At 50.1% G+C, this 18,410-nt stretch overlaps 1 protein-coding gene across 2 annotated transcripts in view; it reads right to left on the bottom strand.

Annotated features, from left to right (window-relative positions):
• The window catches only part of ADCY5 (adenylate cyclase 5), a 146,385-nt gene that overhangs the window by 60,635 nt on the left and 67,340 nt on the right, over positions 1-18,410 (bottom strand). For both annotated transcript variants that reach the window (XM_037051467.1, XM_037051465.1), the window contains exon 2: positions 1,678-1,827. In XM_037051467.1, the coding sequence (XP_036907362.1) occupies positions 1,678-1,827 (150 nt within the window). The remainder of the gene's footprint in view (positions 1-1,677; positions 1,828-18,410) is intronic.

The following is an 18,410-nucleotide window of genomic DNA, read 5'->3' as shown; positions in this document are numbered from 1 at the left end:
ACCCTACTCCCCTCCCTGGCGTCCTGGCCTGGAACCTGGCATAACATACTTGTTTCCCCCCCAAACCCCTAGGGGCCTGCTGGAATGTCTAGCCTGGCCACAGCCAAGGCAAGAAAAACTGTGGTGAGCTGTAAAATGCTAATTTTTGCTGGAGAAAGGACAAGGTGCAGAAGTGAGAGGGACAGTCCCCAACATGGAAAGAGAAGGCAGGTGTCCTCCTCTAGGTGTGAGATGCTGGGGCCTGGGACTGGGGTGGCAGAGGGGGATTTTGAGGAGTATAGGGGCTTAGGCGTGAGTGGGATGAGAGGTGGGACAAGGAGACACCACCAAGCCTGGCTGTCTCTGGAGACTCAGGACCAGGAGCCCAGTCCGGGCCGGAAGAGTGAGTGCATGGAGCAAGCCAGGTGCCTGACTAGACAGCATGAGCCAGGGACCTGGCAAGACTTGGCGGGCTGGAAGGGAAGCGGAGACAGGTGGTGACCGGGGGAGGACCGCAGAGCTGCCGCAGAGCTTCCTCCCCGCTCGCTGTCTGGACGTCACTGGCACTCCGCCAGGATGCGTCTCCACAGTCAGAGCCGCCCTCCCGCTGGCGACACTGCTGGGCGCCCAGGCCACCCTGCGCACTCCATGCCCGCTGGGAGCGTGCAGGGGACTATGCAGTCCAAGCCTTATCTCCCCGGCCCCCGCTCTCAGGTCAGCCGTCCACGTTCACACTGGCCACAGGGCAGGCACAGGGCGGTGTTTGCTGAGGGCTGGGGGCGACACTAACACGAAAAGAAAGGGAGGGCTTGGTCTGGAGCGACCTGGTCTCTTGCAGGTGTGACTGCGAGTCCGTGGGAGCCCGGCCAGCCACTGGTCTGCCTCTCTCCCCTGGGGCCGCAGGGCCCCCTCCGGGCCTCCAGTCTAAAAGCCAAGCAGCTCCAGACTGTCAGCGCTCCCAGACCTCCATCAGGTTCAGAAGGGGATGCAGCAGTCCTGAACCCCGAACAGGACCCTCCCTCGATGCCAGGCAGACAGGAGGGAAACCCTGCCACAGCTCTTGCCTGAGAGAAGCACACTGGGGCCTGTCCCTCTACCCTGAGGTCACTGGGAGGAAGCCCCCAAGTCTGTGGCCCTCGAGATGGGCGTGCTTCCCTGCCTAGGAAGTCTCTGAGAGTGAGGTTCAGGGTGAAACCAGGCTGGCTTCTTTCCTCTGAACCAACCAAACCCTAGAACTCAGCACAGAGGAAAGGCCTAGTGTGGGTGTCACAGGGGCTGACAGCTTGGGTCCCCTCTTTTCCTCCCTCCCCTGCATCCCCAGGGGAGTGCTGGCACTCTCACAATCCCACCCGCCAGCCCCTGAGCAGGGGTGGAGGGCCCCTCCCTGCTGCCAGACCTGGGCTCCAGGCTTGTTTGCAGAATCACAGGGGGCCACTGAGAAGGCAGGGGGCAAGTCCTGGGGTAGAACTCTCTCCAGTCTCTCCTAGAGCATTCCCACAGAGCCAGGAATGCTAGGCTCCCGCCAGGAGAAACATTCCCCTGGGCAGGCCCCCCCCACCACCCCGCCCCCGGGGAGGTGGGGCTGGGCAGCTGTAACAAGCTCAGCCGGTGGGGAGGCAGGTCTTGTGTCTGCTCCCTGCCAGCTCCCTGCCAGCTGTGCAGAGGCGGGGCGGGGGGGGGGGGGGCTCCCTTACTCACCTGCTGCTGGTTCTCCCGCTGAGAGTGGAGCCGCGCCTGGATGCACTCGCGGGTCTCCTGGAAGGCCTGTCTCTGGGACACCTCAGCCGGGTAGTGGGTGCAGACACCCACGATGTTGGTGCAGGAGAAAATGAGGACATTGGAGACAAGCTGCAGAGGGAGAATGGAGGACACCAGTCACTGGAGTCCCATCCTTGACCCTTCCAGCCCCAGGGTGTGAAGGCCCCAGTCCCCATCTCAGCACACAGCTAGCTGCCAGCACACCAATGCCAAGGACAGCTGGGAGTAGCCAAGCGTGACTGGTCAGGCTCTGATGTCCCCAAAGCCCAAAGCTTGGCTGGCCTGTGATGGAGTACAGAAGGGACAGTGGATCACTGAGCAATCACAGTGAACGTGTCCACCGTACCAAAGACTAAAAGAATGGGGTGTATCAGTGATGCTGTGACTGATGGTGTACGTGCGGGGGGGGGGGGGAGCAGGAGCCTGCAAGAAAGGTTCCAGGAGGGTGGCGGGATTTTCATTTTTGAAAGTGTGACAGAGCCCAGCCCAGGACAAAGGGCTGCCCTTTTGCAGAGAAGCCTTAGCCTGCCACTCCCCAGGGACCAGCTCTGATGAAGCAAGCACTGACGAGCTAACCATGAGGGCCCTGGCGCCCTGCTGAGTCCCCTGGAGAATGAGAGAAGGAGAGGGACCCTGGCCAGGGGCGATCAGTGCCCACAGCGGTCTCCTCTCCTCTCCCTAGGCTTCCGCTCCTTCTCTGCAGCGGACCAACCGGCGAGCCCCCAGCATCAGTCCCGCTCCCCACCGGTGCCCTTCTCTGTGCCGCCTGGGATGTGCGTGTGGAAAAGTACCACTGCCCCTCGGGTCACAGAGACAAGGTCGGGATTCTTTGGAAAGGGCTGTTTACAGAAAAGCTAAGGAAAAACAAAACACAGCCCAGCACACAAAAGCAAGTTTACGTAGCACATTGTAGACACTGACAAAGGTGCGGTTTAGCCAAAATTTATTTTGGCAGGTACAGCTCCCGGGGCCTTGGGGTACCTGGTCCTGGTCCTGCCCTCGCCGCAGGCTGCATGGGACAGAAGACACACAAAGGTGCTCAGGCGTCTAGGCCTCCCAAAACTTAATTCTTAGCCTCAACTGTACAAAGGGAGGCCAGGCTGGCCCTGCACCTTCCACTGCGGCTCCCCCGACCTCCAGGACAGGAGCCCTGCACTGGTCCCCAGTCCTCTTGGCCACCTGGATCTTGAAAGACTTCTTCCTCTGGGACATTAACCACCTGTCAGCGACCCAGCAGACAGCTCCCACCCCCTTCTTCCAGGGCCCTCTCTGTCTCTGGGACGCGGGACGGGAGTCCTGCCTGGACTCAGGTCTGCACTCTGCCTGAAGGCTGGCCCCTGCCCAGCTCCGGGGTGTCCTGACCAGGCGGGGCTCAGCCTGTTGAGGCCTGGAGGCCGAAGACTCCATGCGGGATGTGGTGCCATCTTTCCCCGGAGACATCCTATAACATGTCGGCCCCAGTCCGTGAGCAGAAAGTCGCTTTCTGCTTCAAGTCTTGCTCTCTCCTCAGCTGCACGGTAACTTCTGGTTTTCTGGCTGAAGGACATCTCCCAGATGCCTTCAGGGAAGGGCAAACTCACAAGAGCAACCCTGCCAACTGTACTGACGACTCGCCGCTCCTACAGCCCACTCCCCAACGCCATCTGCCCTGGAATCCTACCATCTTCATCTTATTAAACACGTGGCAGAGAAAAACCCAACCTACTCATCAAAGGAAGGAAGGCCCCTGCTCTACAGAAGCTGACAATCCAACCGAGGAGCTAAGTAGTCAAGACTGACAAGAACTGGCTACAGGAAGCGTGCACCGACTCGGACCAGCAGGAGGGACAGCAGGGAATGTGGGGTAATGAGAGGAGGCCTCTGGGCAGGCCTGGGGCCCCCTGGTCCTGGGTGAGAGACAGGCTTGGGGAGGCTGCCAGGCATGTGGAAGGGCCTCCCTGGAGAGTGTACGCAGGAAGTTCAGGCCTCTGAGGTACTCTGGGTCCTTGAATAAACAACCCGGGCTCTCTGATCCTGAGAGGAAGTATGTCTGCAGAAGAAAGATGGAGCTGAAAAGGCAGACAGTGGTTCTTTGGACCACTGGACCAAAGAACAGAAGGATGAGCATACCATTTTCAGCAAGATTCATCAGGGACGAGAATGGTACAGGGAATGGGAGGTGGGTCAGGAGGCTGCCAGAGAAGCCCAAAGTTTGGGAACAAAGACCTACATGAGGCGGGGAGCAAGCAAGTCAGAGATGACTCTGAAGGAAGAGCCCCTAAGACCAGGGAGGAGAAGGTCCAGGAAAAAAGGGACTGTGGCCTGCAGCATGAACCTGTGCAGTGAGTGACTATGGAAGGAGACCCGAGGACAAGTCCCCAGCAGTCACTGGGGACCAGAGAGAGAAGGGCAAGGAGAAGAAAGGAAATGAGAAGGTAAAGGCTGAAGGTACAGACCACAGGGAATTCTGAAGAATGTTCTAGTTAGGAGACATTTTTTGGAAAGGCAAGAGGAAGGTGTCAGATGATTAAAAACAAAAGTGAGATGCCATGGGGGAAAACTAAAACCATGTCCCTTAAATTTGGGAACAAGACAGAGATGTCCACTTTCACCTCACTTATTCAATTTGGCACTGTAAGTCCTAGTCACAGCAATCAGACAAGAAGACATGAAAGACAACCAAACTGGAAAGGAAGAAGTAAAAATGCCATTATTTGCAGATGACATGATACTGAATCTGTCAAAGGTTCCACCTAAAACTACTAGAACTGATCAATGAATTCAGTAAAGTAGCAGGATACAAAATAAATATTGAGAAATTGGTTGTATTTTCTGCACCAATAATGAACTATCAGAAAGGGAAACTAAACTAAAAAAAAAGCAATCCCATTTACAATTGCATTAAAAAATACCTGTGATAAATTTAACCAAGGTGGTAAAAGACCTCTACTCAGAAAATTGTAAGATATTGAAGAGAGAAACTGAAAATGATGCAAAGAAGTGGAAGCATATACCATGCTCATGAATAGAAAAAATTAACATCATCACAATGTCCATACTACCCAAAGAAATCTACAGACTCAATGCAATTAGTATCAAAATACCAATGATGCATTTCACAGAACTGGAACAAATAATCCAAAAATTTATACAGAACCACAAAAGACTCCTAACAGCCACAGCAACCTTAAGAAAGAAGAACAAAGTTGGAGGTACCATGCTACCTGATACCAAACTATACTAGAAACCTATACTAATCAAAACAGCATGGTACTGGCACAGAAACAGATATATAAATCAATGAAGCAGAACAACAGAGAGCCCACAAATAAACCTTCATCTACCTGGTCAAGTAATACTTGACAAAAAGGGCAAGAACATACAGGGTGGGGCAAAAATAAGTTTACAGTTGTATGTGAAACACAGAGTTTATTCTTGTATTATTATTTATTAATTATTGTATTATTTTCCGTAGGGACAACCATAAACTTACTTTGCCATACCCTGTCCAATGGGGTAAAGACAGTCTATTCAATAAATGCTATTGGGAAAATTGGACAAACACATGCAAAAAATGAAAACTAGACCACATTCGTACACCACATATAATATATATAAGAATAAACTCAAAATGGATCAAAAATAAATGTAAAATCTGAAACCATAAAACTTTTAGAAGAAAACATATTCCCCTTAACAATGCTTTTTCTGATATACCTATCTCCTTATAAATGAATGGAACTACATCAGACTAAAAACTTTTTGCACAACAAAGAAATCATCAACAAGTTGAAAAGACAATGAAAGTGGAAGAAGTGGAAGAAGATATTCGCCAATGGTGCAACTGATAAGGGGTTAATATCCACCATTTATTAAAACTCATACAACTCAACACCAAAAAAACCCAAATAATCCGATTAAAATTGGGCAGAAGACCTGAACAGACACTTCTCCAAACAGGACACACAGATGCCAACAGACATATGAAAAGATGCTCAATGTCACTAATCATCAGAGAGATGTAAATTAAAACCACAATGAGGTATCACCTCACACCTGTCAGAATGGCCATCATCAACAAATCAACAAACAACAAGCGCTGGCGAGGATGTGGAGAGAAGGGGACCCTAGTGCACTGTTGGTGGGAATGCAGACTGGTACAGCTACTGTGGAAAGTAGTATGGAATTTCCTCAAAAAATTAAAAATGGAACTGCCTTATGACATAGCGATTCCACTTCTGGGAATTTATCCAAGGAGCCTGAAACACCAACTTAAAAGAACTTATGCACCCCTATGTTCACTGCAGTATTATTTACAATAGCCAAGATTTGGAACCTCAAGCGCCCACCAGTAGATGAGTGAATAAAAAAGCTGTGGTACACTTACACAAAGGAATACTACTTGGCCATAAAAAAGAAGGAACTCTTACCCTTGATAGCATGGATGGACCTAGAGAATATTATGCTAAGTAAAATAAGCCAGTCATAAAAAGGCAAGTACCATACGATTTCACTTATATGTGGAATCTAATGAACAAAACAAACAAACAAACAAATAGAAACGGACTTATAAATATAAGAGAACAAACTGACAGCTGTCAAAGGGAAAAGACTGGAGGCCTGGGTAAAAAAGGTGAAGGGATTAAGAGTACAGATTGGTAGCTGCAAAACAGTCATGGGGATGTGAAGTACAACATATGGAATATAGTTGATCAATACTATTGTAATAAACATAGATGGTGCCAGGTGGGTATTGGAAATATCAGGGAGAACACACTGTAAAGCATATGATTGCCTCATCCCTAGGCTGCACACCTGAAACTAATACAAAATAATACTGAATATGAACTGTAATCGAAAATATAAAAAAAATTTGAGAAAGTGAAAACGGCTCACAGAATGGAATTATCTGCAAGCCAGGCATCACACCTTTATTTTTGACAAACTCATAAAGACAACTAAACAAACAGTGCCACCAAAACTGGACATCCATATGATTAACTCAAGCCTCACAAAATACACAAAAATTCACTCAGAAGGGTTCAAAGGCCTAAATGTAAAACCTGAAACTATTAAACTTCCAGAAGAAAACATAGAACTTTGGGTTAGGAAAAAAACATTCTCTATACAACAGCAAAATCATAATCTGTAAAAGGAGAGAAATGACAAATTGATAAATTAGGCTTCATCAAAATTAAGGACATTTGCCTGCAAAGGGCACTGTTAAGAAAATGAAAAGACACATCACATATTTGATAATAAAGACTTATACCCAGAATTCATAAAGAACTCCCAAAAGTCAACAATAAGAAAACAAACACCCCCATTTTTCAAAAGAGCAAAAGATTTGAATAAACAACTCACCAAAGAACAATGACAAGTATGCACACAGGAAGGTGCTCTGGATCATCAGCCATTTGGGAAATGAAAAGATGGAACAACAGTAAGATGCTACTAAACACTATTAGAAAGGTGAAAATAAAATAAAATAGAAATTTAAAATGCAAAGAAGAGGAAAAAGCTGCCCAACAGGCACAGGTAAGAATGTGGGGCAGTTGGAACTCTCGCCCCCCTGTGGCAGGAACCAGGATGGCGCGGGGGCTTCAGAAAACTCTCTATTCCTCATCAAGTTTGGCGGGTGCTTGCCACGTGATCCGCGACCTCACTCCCAGGTATTTGCCAAAACGAAATGAAAGTCATGGTCACACAAAAGTCTCTGCAGGTATGCTTATGGGATTCAACTCACCTATAAAACAGAACGATCTAGTTATAACATACATCAGCTGTTTTCAACCGGTGCGCCGCGAGAATTTCAAAACACGCGACACTTGACTCTTTCATCAGGGGCACTGGCCCCTTTTCCTTTAGACTGTCAAATGAAGAAATGACAACAGCCAACACAACAACAGCTGTCTGGTGTGAATGAATCAAAATCATGCCTCCTTTTCTTGTGAGATCAGCAAAAAAGTTAGTAATTTGGGGGTGTGCTGCAGAATTATAGTCATTCGTTTCTGGGCGCCATGAGATGAACAAGGCTGAAAATCGCTAACAGACATCAGGGAAGAGTCTCCGAGTCACTCTGCTGAGCGAGAGCAGCCACACCGACGAGAGGGCTCCGCACTGTGGGATCCGCTGTGGGAAAGGCAAGCCCGCAGGCTGCACACAGACCGGGGACCGGGTGGGGGTGCTGACTGAGAGGGGCAGTGGAGGAAACCTCTGCGGGGGACGGGCGGCTCCACGGCCTGACTGTGTGGGTGGTCACACACCTTTGTGCCTTTGTCCAACCCACCTTTGTGCCTTTGTCCAACCCACAGAACTGCACACCGAAAAGGCCTAATACGATGATATGTAAAGTACACTTTGATCATTGAAAACAAAATAAAACAGGAATAAGACCCAGGGAGGACTCGGAGGGAGAATGTGAGGAATCAGTCGCACGGAGGAGGGGCAGACTTCCTCTCTCTGGGGCCAGAAAGAGGGGCCCAAGTCCATTTTGAGACAGAACCCCCACGCTGATTATCGACTGGCCACAGAGGCTGCAGTGTCTGGGCACTAATCCTCCAGGCCTCTCTCGCTGTAATCTGACTCCTCCTGCAGCCAGAGGGCCAATAGCAGCAGACGGTGCGAATCCAGGTAAAGTGATGAGTTGTAACCCAAGAGGGGTCCAAATGGCTTAGGATCTATGTACCTCAGTCCACCCTCTCATTCCCTCAGCACAAAATGGGGCGGGCAAGAGGAGGGGTCCAGGCAAGCCCGCTGGGAAGGGTGGTTTCAGCAAATTGGGTCTGAGAGTGAAAAAGTAAAGAGAGTCCTGTGTCTCACACACACACACACACACACACACACGCCACCCACCAAAAGGGCAGTATTCTGTGCTCCAGGCCCCTGTGCAGATACTCAGGCAGTGAGTGGAGGGGAGGCATCAGTGAAATCTGATTGAAGTCCACTTACAGCCTTCTAGAAGGCGTTTTTAGCCAAAAAAGAATCTCACAGCTTGGACACAGGCTCCGAATGCTGACCTGTTCTCTTCTCCACAAAAAGCATTAATCCATTACTGAGCCCCTTCCTGTGCCCCATGAGGCAGATGCAGCAAAACTGTAAGCTCTGTCCTTCTGTAAAAGACCTAATTAGCAAATAACAGGTACCATTCACAACAGTAAGTAAAAAAGGGACTCATTAAGGGATTGTTGGCTTTCCTGGTGCAGGCACTGCGGGACTTACTTAACCACACGAAAAGTGTGTGAAAGAGAAAGGGATACCTACCTTACTCCACTCGGAGTTTCAGGGGACCCCCGACAATATAAAAGCCTCAGCCCTGGGAGTACGCAGCCTCGGGATCTGCTTTTAAGCCAAGGCCTGCAGGTGGCTGGGTCCAGCTGTCCCTAGGACCACGCCAAGAGCAACCCCGATGGAGGGGAATGCTTGGAATTCTAGTCTCCGAGTGGAAACCCAGGGGAGACGCCTATGAATATTCACCACTCCTGCTGGCATTTCTAAAACTCCAGCCCTTCGGAAACCCAATCTCTGGCTGCCTGCTGGCTGCAGGTTTGATTTGGCCATGAGCGAAGTTATAGTACTCGTTTCCACGGTGTGTTCTTTGCAAGGACCGGCCTTGAGCACTGCTCTCACTGCTGCCTCTGTCTCTGTTTTCAGGGGCTCCAGGGGCCCACTGCCGCAGGCTGGATACTTGCAGATCCTGAGAAAGGGGCAAGGCCAAGAGGACTGAGGGTGGGCAGGGCTGGGATGGAAGGAAACAAGCCCGTGCAGACACTCCTGCAACCTGCTGTTTTTCATGGCTGCTGCCCGCCCCTTGCTGCACAGCTCGCAGGGTGTGCCTGGTGGGAGGGAGCGAGGGTGCGGAAGAGGTAGGGAGTCAGAAGTCCCCAGGGAGCCAGATTTAGTGATGGGGGAGGGGGGACAAGATGTTCGGTTCAATTTGAATTTCATATAGGCGATGAATAATTTTTTTAGTACAAGTATGTCCCATGTGGTATTTGCATACTGACCGTACTTTTACCCGGCATCTCTACTTGTCAGACCTGGCCTCCCGCAGCAATGCCAGCCCTCTCCCCTGGGCAGAACCCCAGCAACCAACGGTGACCCAGCTCCCACCCCTCCCCCTCCCTCTTCCAGGTCCTCCTCCACTCTCCACGGCTCCTGCATGGACAGGCAGCAGGGCATTCTCTTCACTCTGGAGTTGAAATGACCTTAAGGAAGTGCAAGGCAAAGGTGGGATCTGATTTTCCAAACCCACCCACCTGGCCCCAGGGGCCAGGCAAGCTCCCTGGGGGCTGAGAACCAGCTGCCCCCTACCCTGAGCCTTAGGAAGGGATGGGAAGTCCTCTCCTGCAGGTGCCCCTGGGGCCCCAGAGCAGCCCCTTCTTGTTCTAGCCCTTTTTCTGTTTACAAACACACGAAACTGGCAACCAAATGAGGCCCAAATAAAAGGGGCTGACAAGCCTGACAAGAGTCCTTCCACCTGCCCCAGCCTCCGTTTGTTCTACACGGGGGTGGTGGGCGGCTCAGAGACCTCGGTGGAACCCTGTTAGGATATAAGATAAAATAAATCAAGGAAGGATCATCTTAAATTACGTACTCTAAGAAGGCATGTGGGCACTGTGCCTAATATGCTGTACCATGCTCAATTAGGTGCTAAATGGCTTTTAAAATATTGCATATTTTTAACTTAAAAAATCATAGTGACACCTCTTTAAAATTTTTCCTTGACCAAGAATGAAGACGCTGTAGGACTGTTTGATGACTGAAACCAGGCTGTCTCTACGTGGGGCCTTTTGGGAGGAGGTCCTCACTGAGAGAGCTGGTCTACCTCCCTGCCTGCAGGCAAGCTGGACGGGCTCTCTGCCCTCCCCACTCCCACAGGGGTCCTACCCAGAGGGCGACCCCTCCTCTCCATTCCAGCCAGGACCCAGCTGCCTGGGGCTTGTCCGTCTCTCCTGCTCCAGAATCTTCCATATCGGAAATCTTCATATCTTTTCACATCTTTTCAAGTAGGCAGGCCCTACTCGAAAGCCAACCACAACTGCCTACTGCCAGGGAAACAGCCCGAAGTCCTGTGCTGGCCCGGAGACTCCCCTGGGGCCGCACTGCTGTTCACATCGCCTGCCCCACCCACACACTCCGCTCACTGCCTCTGGAAAACGCCGCTCAACAGCATGATTCTAAAAGAACAATGTGTATTTAATACAAATCTACTGTGATAAAATCAGAGCATGAAAGTTAACAGATTAATAATTAGCATCTGCTTAATATATTTTTAGGACAGGCAAAACAAACTAAAAGGTGAAGAAAGACAAGTACCCAGAAATGGTTGGATACAGCAATTTATAGTCTTCAAAACACTTTGACATGTGAAATTTCTATGCATCCTCATCAAATCCTTGTAAGCAAGTTGGGGGGTCTCACCCTCTTTTGCAGATGAGGAAACTGAGGCTCCAGATGGGCGGTGCTCTGTCCAAGGTTACACAGCAAGGCAGCAGCGGAACTAAATCACAAATTCTCATTCTGAGTTCAGAGACAGCCCTACTCAACAGTGCTGAGTTCTTACTTTATCCCAAGGTAATTTGGGTCCACTTTTGTTTTATTCTATTTCATAAAGAAACACTCAGCTTTCTTTCACCCTCATTCTAGGTGCACGGGGCCTTCCTCAGACCCTGGTCACGAGGTGCGGCTGATCAGGACCTGCCCCAGCCACTGCCTCCGGACCCCTAGAGGGGCTTCTCCCGGGGACCCCTAGAGCAGGTGAGGAGGCCCGTGCCTGTCTCCTGAGGCTGCACCTCACTGCAGGAGAGCTTCCCCTGATTAGGTGTTTCACCGACATAAAATTCACGCCCCATAAAATTCACTCTTGCATACCGTTTCACAGTTTTCCGTGTATTCTCAAGGTTGCATAACCTTCACCACTATCTAATTCTAGAACATTTTCAGCACTCCCAAAAGAAACCCTGCAACCATTAATCACCACTTACTTCCCACCCCCAGCTCCTGCCAACCACTAATTTAGTTTCTGTCTCGATGGACTTGCCTGTTCTGGACATTTCATATAAATGCAATCATATAATAGGTAACCTACTGTGTCTAACTATTTTGACTTTGTGTAATACTTTCAAGATTTATCTCTGTTGTAGTGTATTCTTTTTTATGACCAAATAATATTCCATAGCATAGCTATACCTCACTTTGTTTTATCCATTTGCCAGTCGTGGACATTTGGGTTGTGCCCACTTTTTGGCCGCTGTGAATATTGCTGCTATGAACACTTATGTAACAGTTCTTATGCAGAGGTGTATTTTCAGTTCTTTGAGTATATATCTAGGAGTGTAACTGCTAGATGTTATGAACTAAATGTGTCTGCTTCCCCCCACCCACATGTTAAAATCTTCGCCCTCCACGTGACGGCATCAGAAGACAGGGCTTTTGGGAGGTGATGGGGTCGTGAGGGTGGACCCCGCACGAGAGTGGGGTCAGCACCGCAGTGAGAGAGACCCCGAGAAGCTCTCCGACTCCCACCGCCGTGCGAGGGCACAGCAGCTATGATCTAGGAAAGAACCCTCGCTGGGCACGGAATCCACGGGTACCTGGAACTTGGACTTTCCAGCCTCCAGAACTGTGAGGAATAAATGTTTAAGCCACCTAACCAATAGCATTTTGTTACAGCCACCTGAATGGTCTAAGACATTGGGTCAAAACGTTAGCCATTTTGAGGAACAGCCGAACTGCTCCCCAAGTGGCTACACCATTTTCTATTCCAACCAGCAATGTGTGAGGGCTCTGATTCTCCACTTGCTCCCAATGCTTGTTTTTGTCTTTTTTATTAGAGTCATCCTACTGGGAGTGGAATGGTAACTCATTGTAGATATCTCATGTTCTGATTCCCTTACATTTTTTTTTTATTTTTGAATTCAGAGAGAGGGGAAGGGAGGGAGAAAGAGAGGGAGAGAAACGTCGATGAGAGAGATACATCAACTGGTTGCCTTTCCTATGTACCCCAACCTGGGACCGAACCCACAACCCAGGCATGTGCCCTGACTGTGCATCAAACCAGCGACCTCTTAAGTTTGTTGGACGATGCTCAACTGAGCCACAGGACATGTTTATTGATTTTAAAGAGAGATGAGGGGAGAGAAAGAGAAACATCAATGTGAGAAAGAAATCAATTGGTTGCCTCCTGCACATGCCCAGACTGGAGATCAAACCCAAAACCTAGGTGTGTGCCCCGATCAGGGATCGAACCTGCAACCTTTCAGTGTATGGGATGCTACTCCAGTTCACAGAGCCACCCGGCCAGCGCCAAGTCCCTTACACTTCAAAGTGAACAGTGCTAATAACAAGGGAGACAGTTTATTCCCGAAGTTTAACAGCTGTGCCGTTAGAGAGAAATGAGCACAACGCACACTTTATTTTCATCATCTTCAGTCCTTACTCCTAGGAAGACCCCAGACCCTGAGTAGGCATCCAGAAGAGAAGCAAAAACTTTCATATACGAGTGCTCCCTTGAACAGGGTGTCCTCTGAGTCCGTTCACTAAACGCTGACTGAGAGCCCAGTGCAGAGCTGTGATGGGGACTCGGAAACGCTGGTCCCGGCCACCTGGCTCCCGTCCCCCAGGACCCCAAGTCTGAACGGACGCAGCTCCCCAGGCTCTGCAGTCTCTACCCCAACTTAGTTCCACAAACACCCAGTCTGCCGAAAATATGGCAAAGGAGTTCACACTCTTAACAAATGAGGCATTGTATGAATTAACAAGAAATAAGTAGAATTTTATAGAAACACGGATAAGGTAGATGCATAAGCTTTTCAAAGAAGTAAAGTGACAAACAAGTTACAAACACATGATATGAAAAAATATTAAACCTCACTAGTGAGCAATGAATTACAAAGGGAAACAATGTTTTGCCTATTAAACTAGCAAAGCTCTTTTTCTTGGTAATAACGTCGGCAAGAATGCAACAGAGCAGGCACCTCCCACCGCACCGTGGGGGTGTGAACTGGTGCCACCCTTCTGGGAAGAGTGTAGCAACACGCACGAAGAGCCCTGGAGATGTTCACTCCTTTGACCCAGTAAATGTTCAGCCCCTCCCAGGAATCTGAGCTATAGGAACTCAGGAGATGGGGCAGGGCTTATAGCCAAGGGTGGTTAGAAAATTTTAAAGTGAAAACCAGCTAAATGTTAACTGAAGGACAGCTGAAGAAATTATGGGGCTTCAGTATCCTGACCTATATTGAGGCCTTTAAAATATTTCATTTGAAGATTTAATATGATGAAATTTTTAAAAACATAATATCAAGTGGAGGGAAAACAGAATATGGAATCACACATCCAGCATGAGATACGTGTGTGTATCTGTGCGTGTGTGTGAGTGTGTGTATACATATACTCATGGGTAGGTGTGTGTATTAACAGTGGCAGAATGTCTCTAGGTGGTGGAATTTTAAGTATTTGCTACTTTTTTCTTTAGCTTATTGAATGCTTTCCAACTTTTCTGTCATATGTATTACTCTTACAAGAGAAAAATGATAAACTTGTATTAAAGACAGGAAAAAATACATGTTCTTACTCTGAGCCTGGCAGGCTGAAGGAACTCCTCATCTTACAGAAGAGATAAGATGAGAATTCACATGCCTACAAGGTGAGGAAGAGTAAGTCAAATGGGAAACTTACTCAAACCAGAGAAGGAAGCCAGGTCTGGGCAGTGGGAACTAGGAAGGCTCCGTGGGGAGGTGCCGGGAGCTGGAACTTGCAGCGTGGGCCATGGAGCAGACTGAGGTCCACTGGAGGGCATCCAGGGGCAGAGAGGCCACGCATAAAGGGGTGGAGGGAGTGCCAGGCGGCGCAGGGAACACCGGGGAGTCAGCGCTGACTGGAGCAGAGCAAGGGAGGGGAACTGGCGGGAGACGAGGTGGGGCCCACGTCAGGGAGAGGAGCTGTGCATGACCGAGGAGGCATTACAAACTCTTGGTGATTACAGTTCCAAAAGCAAAATGGATGTCAATTTTTCAAATTGTAAAATATGCATTCATGAGAGAAAATTTCAAAATCATAGGAGAAAAATCGATTTACCACCTGAAGACCACCAGGGTTAACTGGTTCGATCCTCTTGCTTCTGTTCTTTCTCTCTCTTCCTTCATTTAATCTACCAAAGGTTTTTTGTTTCTTCTTTCGTGAAGTGGTGATCTTACTGTGTGTATGATTTGGTATCCTGCTTTTTTCACTTAACATTTTCATGTGAGTGTGTTCCCGTTTTTACGACTTCTAACGCTTCAGGCTTTCAACAGGGAAATGTGATCAGCTGCATTTCGGGAAGGGTAATGTGGCAACTGGGAAGAAGGCAGTGAAGAGGAAGGTGCTAGACGTAGACCCAAAGAGAGCTGGGAAATGCCGCCGATGAGAAGGACCAGGGCCCAAGAAAGGCTGGGAGCCCTGCAAAGGGAAAGGGGGGCGGTGCTGGGGATGTCCCAAGCCAGGGATCTGAAGGCAGCGAGTCTCCGGGGCCAGGGAAGGGCTTTGGTTCTTAATCCCGCAGAGAATCCAGGGAGGGTCTGGCTTTGGGGGACGTGGAACACATAAGGCACAATGTTTCATACAAGATAAATGAAAGGGAGAAAATCAAGGAAGAGTTGGAGAGCCAACAGTCAGGTGCTGTGGAAGGCTGTCAGGGGCCCCACAGCCGGAGGGACCTTTGAGAGAGATCAGGTGGCAGAGAAGCCAGGACCACAGCCAGGGGACAATGAGTGAAGGTGACTCTCAGGGTGTTTGGGAGAAAGTGGGGTTTACAGCTTGAACGGACATGGCACAGGGTGGAGGGAAAGGGAGCAAACCCGACTTACCCAAAGGCGGGGGGAGGGGAGGACTACAGGGAAAGGAGATCAGAACTCCAGTGACCCGCGGGACGGCGCCGTCGCGGGGGCAGCCACGGGCTGCACGTGCCCACGCGGCTGGTCCGACCTGCCTTGTGTGTACGTGTGAGGTGCACATGCGAGTTTGAAGTGATGTTTTCTGTTAAGTATGTGCGAGAACGATATTCTGGATGCACTGGGTGAAATAAAACTATGGTTAAAATTAATTTCACCCGTGGTATTTGTTGTTTTTGTTTTACTTTTTTGGCTGCTGAGAAGTTACAGGTACGTAGGAGGCGATTACGATTCATTACATTTCTGTCGGACAGCACCCTGTGGAGCAAAGGGGAGGCCCAAGCAGAAGGGACAGCCCACGGGCTGGCCCGCCGCAGAGCACCAAGGCGGTGTTCTGGAACACTAGACGGCTGGCGAACTGACCCACCTTTGGGCCACAGAGATACTGGCCTCCATGCTGGTCCCCAAGGAGCCATTTCCCAAAGGCTGGGGCTCCTTCATCTGCCAGGCTCACTGCCCACTGGGGATGGTACAACCCACCGCAGCCGCGCCCTCTGGCTTTTGGAAGCAAGAAATGTGAAGGCAGAAAAGGGAAGGGGGTATGTGGGGGCTGAGGGTGAACCGCACGGGAAGAGGAGGACTTGGACGGGGGCTTGGGTGTCGGCTGAGGTATTAGGTTTATGAAGAGGGCATGTGAGCGTCTCTAGCGCGTCATGGAACTCGGGGGCTTGGGGCAAGTGTATGAATTTAAAACCACAGGAAGAGGGGACAGGCCAAGAACAATAAATGGAAGTCCGGACGCAGCACAGCACAGAGAAGAAAGGCCTGGGCACGTCGGAGGCCCAGCTCTCCTCTTGGATTCAAAGAAAACATAGCACGGTGGCTCTGGGCAGCCATTTTTCCTCGGTGAACCCTGGTTTCTTCACCCGCAGAACCAGAAAGCGAGAGGTGATGGCCTGGCCTCTGCCCCTTGGGGCAGTCTACGGAGCAGCCGTGCCCTGGGTCTTTGGCTGCTCAGGCAGGCCAGCTGTCCTGAGATGCCACCAGGCAGATTCTGTGCCACTTACATAATTTTCTGAGAAACCCCTGGTTTCCAATATTGTGTCCCCTGTTCTGAAATGCAACGAAATATTCAACCTAGCAATATAAAAACTGTAACGTCAAGGCAGTCAGGTACAACCAGAAGTCACACAGAAGTCTTCCGTCCGACCCAAGCGGATCCGTGGGGAGCCTCAGAGGAAGCCGGAGTCCTTCAGAATCTTTGCCAGCCAACACCCCCCTCGCCCACCCCCAGGTGTGGAAATCACACGGACAAAGCCGAGAGGAAATGCAGATATATTCCCGCACAAACCGAAGACACCAGTTGGGCTAGAGGGGACGGGGGTGACAGAGAGGCTGGCTTGGCAAGAGTACCTTAGAAAGGCTTTCTAGAGAAGCTGGGTAGTGGCTGGCCCACCCATGAACTGCTTCTCAAGCAGTTCTCTGACCTCCGGGGTAAGGAAGAGTTTGCTTTGCGGCCTGGCAAGAAGTTTTGTGGGCTAGAAGTTTATTTATAATCTAAGAGCAAATGAAGTTTCTCTCCTCCAAAAATCTCATCTTGTAGAACAATTATCCAGCCTCCCCCCAGGTTCCCCCACCCTCGGCTTCCTCCTCCCCCTCTCAGGAAAGTCAGACAAGCTTTCATTGTTCCAGGTGAGCAGCAGTGACAGCTGAGGACGTGTGGGCTGTGTAGGTGGAGGGAAGGGGCTGGCAAAACGCTGGAGTCAGATTCAGGGGGAAGGAAAAGAGCACCCCCCACACCGAGTTCTGGTTTCCACCCGACACAGGTGAAGTGCAGCTTTCCTCGTGCCTTCCCCACCCATTACTCTTCCCCCACCCACGCCTCCTCCCTCCCTCCAGTGCTCACCTCCAGGCCCATTTTTGGTCTGCTGAACTTGGAAGCAAAAAAAGGAACTCTAAAGAGAAAGTAAAATGGCTGTGAAGTCGCTTACGGAACCTTGATTCAAGCGCAGCACACGTGTGGGGCCCTGCCTATCCATGTGGCAGGCCGGGGCACCCTGTGGATGACCTGACCCAGGACGGAGGGTACCCTGGGGCTGCTCAGGACAAGGCAGACTCTGGGGCTCCAGGGGTTACCCCAGAGGCTGTCTGGAGAGAGAGGCAGGGAGCTGCAATGGAAGGTGCCCCGTGCTGGGAGTCAGGGACCCCACTGCTAGCCTTGTGACTCTAGGGAAGTCACACAAGCCTACTGGAACCCCAATACCCTCATTTCTAAAATGGAGCTTAGGACACCTGCTAATAAGATACAGATGCACATTCTCCAGGTGTAAAGCAATATAGGGTGGGTCTAGCAATGGTGACAGCTTGGAGGGGTGGAGACTAGATGGAAGCCCCTCCCCCCACACCACCCCCACTGGCCACACCCCCTTGCTCCCTACTACATCCTCAGCCCAGGCGCTGAGGCTGCCACAGCAGGCACCAGGAAATGCCTGTGAAAGGAATAAATGGATGAAAGGAAGCTGAGGGCTGCATGGCACTTTGGAGGCCTTGAATATTCCAGCTGACATCCGAAGAAATCCAAGACCCCCAGCAGTGTGTCTCCGACCGTGGGCATCAAGCAAAGGTGGGAGAAAGGGTTACGGGAAGTTCACCCACCCACAGGAATGCCAGGGCCTGCACCAGAATTAAACAAAACCCAGATGAGACCAAGAAAGATGGACCAATCAGTATAGAGCTAACTGCACGGCCACCAGGAACTTGCAGATGGTTTCTATCAGAGCTAGATGATAGTTCTGTCGGAGTCGAGATAGATGATTTCTATCTCAT

This window comes from Sturnira hondurensis, unplaced genomic scaffold (assembly GCF_014824575.4).
Source record: "Sturnira hondurensis isolate 20B ecotype Veracruz unplaced genomic scaffold, ASM1482457v3 Scaffold0007222, whole genome shotgun sequence".
Classification (NCBI taxonomy): Eukaryota; Metazoa; Chordata; class Mammalia; order Chiroptera; family Phyllostomidae; genus Sturnira; species Sturnira hondurensis.
Note: the sequence above shows the minus strand (reverse complement) of the source record. Positions and strands in the feature narration are given on the sequence as shown.